We start from the raw sequence: 4,304 nt of genomic DNA, 5'->3' as shown, positions 1-4,304 counted from the left end.
GGTTCCCTCAGTGGGTTTACAGGACTGCAGGGGCTGGGGAACAGCCTCGCCGCCACCACCATGTCGCCTAGCCTCACCAATGGCAACTCCGGGCTCGACGTCTTGAGTCAGGCGTACACAGGATTTCACCAATATGCAGGCTCGTCAGGTTTACTCAGCCCAGCTACAGGTAAATGGCTCATTTTAATATGATCGTTCGCAAGTGACATTTGACATTACATGTGTCACATGTCATTGTGTGTGTCACTTGACTGTGAAAATATGTGTGTTTTTTATGCCCCGAAGGAGGGCATATAGTGATCGGACCGTCTGTCTGTCTTTCCGTCACACTTTGCGTTTAGGTTTGGCGTTTAGGTTTTGAAAAATGCTCATAACTTCTATGTCGCTTCAGATAGCAACTTGATATTTGGCATGCATGTGTATCTCATGTAGCTGCACATTTTGAGTGGTGAAAGATCAAGGTCATCCTTCAAGGTCAAAGGTCAAATATATGTCTTCAAAGCAGCGCAGAAGGGAGCATTGTGTTTCTGACAAACACATCTCTTGTTGGTCCTTATAAACTTTCAATAATAATTGTGTGGGTTAGATGAGCTGTCTGATATTCGCAAACTTCCATGGGTGATTGGGTTTTTTTATACCCCGAAGGAGGGCATAAAGTGATCGCACTGTTCTGTCTGTTCGTCACATTTTTTTGAAAAATGCTGATAACTTCTAGGTCGCTTCAGATGTAACCTTCATATTTGGTTTGCATGTGTATATGGAACAAGGCCTTTCCATACGAACACAAATTTTGACCCCTTTGACATTGACCAGGAACTTAGGGTCCGCGAATAGGTTTCGAAATCAGCGTTTAGGTTTCGAAAAATGCTCATAACTTCTATGTCGCTTAAGATGTAACCTTCATATTTGGTATGCATGTGAAAATGGACAAGGCCTTTCCATACACACACACATTTTGACCCCTTTGACCTTGACCTTGAACTTAGGGTCCTCGTTTAGGTTTTGAAATCTGCGTTTAGGTTTCGAAAAATGCTCATACCTTCTATCAAAGCGTTTCTTGGGGCATATGTCATCCTATGAAGACAGCTCTTGTTAATTTATTTATTTTTATCAAAACATTTCCCTAAATTACTTTTAATAATTTCAATATTTCATCGTTTATGGGGTACTAACAACCATGCACAGTTTATTTGGTGGATGTGTATCTTTTTAGCTCATCTATTTAAAAAAAAAATATGAGCTATTGTCATCACCTTGGCGTCGGCTTCGGCGTTGTCGTCGGCGTCCGGTTAAGTTTTGCGTTTAGGTCCACTTTTCTCAAAAAGTATCAATGCTATTGCATTCAAACTTGGTACACTACTTACTATCATGTTGGGACTGGGCAGGCAAAGTTAGATAACTCTGGCGTGCATTTTGACAGTATTATGTTCCCTTTTTATACTTAGAAAATTGAAAATTTTGGTTAAGTTTTGTGTTTAGGTCCATTATATTCCTTAAGTATCAAAGCTATTGCTTTCATACTTGCAACACTTACTAACTATCATAAGGGGACTGTGCAGGCAAAGTTACATTACGGTCTGTACATTATAAATAACAAAAAATATGTAATGCAAGTAATTAATTTCTTATGAAATGTTTTAATTTTGTTATGTCGATGCAACTTTTAAGTGTGGTCTGTGAATAAGAGACCATTTGAAATATGTGCAAAATAAGTTTGAGTTCAAATGTTTGGAATTGTATTGTGAGCAATTCAATTTCTGTTGGAATGTTTGAATTTTGTTATACCGGTGTAACTTTATGAGTTTGGGTCAGTGAAAAAGAACAATACCAAATGTGAGCGATTCAATTTTGAGTTGAAATGTTTAGAATTTTGTTACGCTGGCATAACATTTGGAGAGTGGATCTGTAAAAAAGGAGGATTGGCAATTTGTAATACAAGTGATTCACTTTTAGTTGAAATGTTGTTTTGTGGAATTTTGTTAAGCTTGTAAGACTTTTTAGTTTAGGTCTGTAAATAAGAAATGATTTGTAATGCAAGCGATTCGCTTATGAGTTGAAATGTTTGGAATTTTGTTAAGCTGGAATAACATTTTAAGTTTGGGTTTGTAAATTAGACATGATTCGAAATGCACGCTATTCACTTTGGAGTTGAATGTTTGAATTGGTTACGCTTGCATAACCTTTTAAGTTTTGGTCCGTAATAAGAATTATTCGAAAATGCAAGCAATTCACTTTTGAGTTGAATGTAAGGAATTTCGTAAGCTGGTGTAACATGTTTTTTCTATTATAGATTATCATGTCGATTCCCTGCTGTTTTGTTTAGGAGATACAGATAAATTATTACAAAAAGTTGATTTTTAAAGTAAAAAAAGCCTGTAAAATACCCCTTTTAATTGGGATTCATGGAAAATCCCTATTTAAAGTAGACACACTTATATGTTACATTAAAGAATATTATTTATTCCAACAAGCAAAGTGCTGTATTGGTATTAATACACATAAATCAAACAATCATAGACAAATTTATCAAGCGTTTATAACGCTGACCATCAAATAATTTGGTATATGTTTTAAAAGAGCATTCAAAAAACTCACTTATATGCTGATCCCTGACTGGCCCAGCGCTATTGAATGTCCTCCAAATCGCAAATAAACGAATCCCAAACGAAATTAGGTACCCCGGTAAATTATATATGATCTTTACATAATAATTATGCAAGATAATAAAATATTATTGTTTCATTTGTAAAGTTAGTTCATGAATGTTTACATATACAAAGCTATGTAAGCAAGTTTTGTTAAATGGACTCATTTTAATAAAATACTATGTGATTATATTACAACAATACAACATTCTATTAGTATTATTATTATTTTTATTACTTATTAATATATTTATTGTTTGTTACTATTATTTCAGAGGCTAACAGTCCCATGAGCTTATCATCCCAACCAATGCCAGTCAACCTGAAGCTGCTCGTGTCTGTGGATCTAACAACGACTGGAGATGATGAGAAGGAGCCTCTCCTCAATGGACTGGACTTCCTGCCGGACGGGAGACTGGTAGCAGTGGATAACCAGAACATGAAATGTATCATACTGAATGAGCGACTACAGAGACTTGGAACACCGTACAAGTTCAAGGGTAGCCCATTTAGCGTAGTATGGTTGTCTCATGATACACTGTGTGTAACGTTTAACGATGTAGTATGTCTCCTGTCTGTGAGTACAGACAATACCATCACACTGACCAGGCAGATCAAAACATCATCCTCGTTCTACTCTATATGCTGCATGTCTCCATATAACATGGTCGTGAGTACGTACGATGATCCCCGTCCTGTGAGAATGATATCAGTGGACGGGGTAGAGTCAGACTTTGATCACTTCCTGACGTTTCCTATGAAGACTTACAAAGTAGATGAGAGTAGGTGCACGTATGTCCAGTCTAAGAACACGTTAGTACTGACTGACAGGTTCGCTCATACGGTATACATTTACGACACCTTGAAAGGCACGTCTAGAGCAGTCACTAATGAGAACATACAGGAACCTCGTGGTGCCTGTGTAGGGCCTGGTGACACGGTGCTGGTGTGTAGTAAGGATAAGAACTCCATCGTGCACCTGACCATCCACGGTAAAATACTGGGTACCTATCCAGTGGATATGAAGTACCCGTACAGCATATGTATGTCTAAGGATGGTACCAAGCTGGTGGTGTCTAACAACGCTATATGCGCCAAGAAACTTCAGTTGTATAAGATATCACAGGCAATGAGTTAGCTGACTAGTAAGATGTAAATGTTATCTGTGTGATCAGGCTTTCTACACAGTTATTAAATATTGACTTTCGTGTATTGTTTGTGTTAAATAAACTCGGAATACTGTTCCGATTAATTAAAATTAAATAGAGTTGTAAGAAGGTTTTATCGTTGAAGAATTTCAAAAGGTTTCGAACTAACTATGTATTGTGCTTGTATTATAATGTAATATGTGTATTTCTACCTACCTTCAATAACTATTTTAGTGTATATTTGAAGACATTAAATATATTGTATATGTAATTTTATTTAAATTCGCATTTCATGCAACGTAACCGGTGTGTACAGTAGTTAGGCGCGTTAAAGATTTGTAAATATGTGTTAATTTTTGAAAATAATAACTATAACTGAACATTGCTAAGCATATGTTTTCTTAATGCCATAAACAATTTGCGTTCATTCAAAATAATGCTTGTTTTTGTTAAGCCTACATACGCAACATGATATATGTTTATCAACAAATTCGACTAGATCATGAATTCC

At 36.4% G+C, this 4,304-nt stretch overlaps 1 protein-coding gene across 1 annotated transcript; it reads left to right on the top strand.

Annotated features, from left to right (window-relative positions):
- The first annotated feature begins 6 nt into the window (after positions 1 to 6).
- LOC127838220 (uncharacterized) lies at positions 7 to 4,034 on the top strand. The gene is made up of 2 exons (XM_052365813.1): positions 7 to 169; positions 2,921 to 4,034. Exons 1-2 carry the CDS (start codon positions 61 to 63, stop codon positions 3,781 to 3,783), a joined length of 972 nt encoding a protein of 323 aa, XP_052221773.1. The 5' UTR covers positions 7 to 60; the 3' UTR covers positions 3,784 to 4,034.
- The last annotated feature ends 270 nt before the right edge of the window (positions 4,035 to 4,304 follow it).

The sequence above is a fragment of the Dreissena polymorpha genome, chromosome 7 (assembly GCF_020536995.1).
Source record: "Dreissena polymorpha isolate Duluth1 chromosome 7, UMN_Dpol_1.0, whole genome shotgun sequence".
NCBI classification, from domain to species: Eukaryota; Metazoa; Mollusca; class Bivalvia; order Myida; family Dreissenidae; genus Dreissena; species Dreissena polymorpha.
The sequence above is the reverse complement of the archived record's forward strand: the minus strand, read 5'-3'. Positions and strand labels throughout refer to the sequence as shown.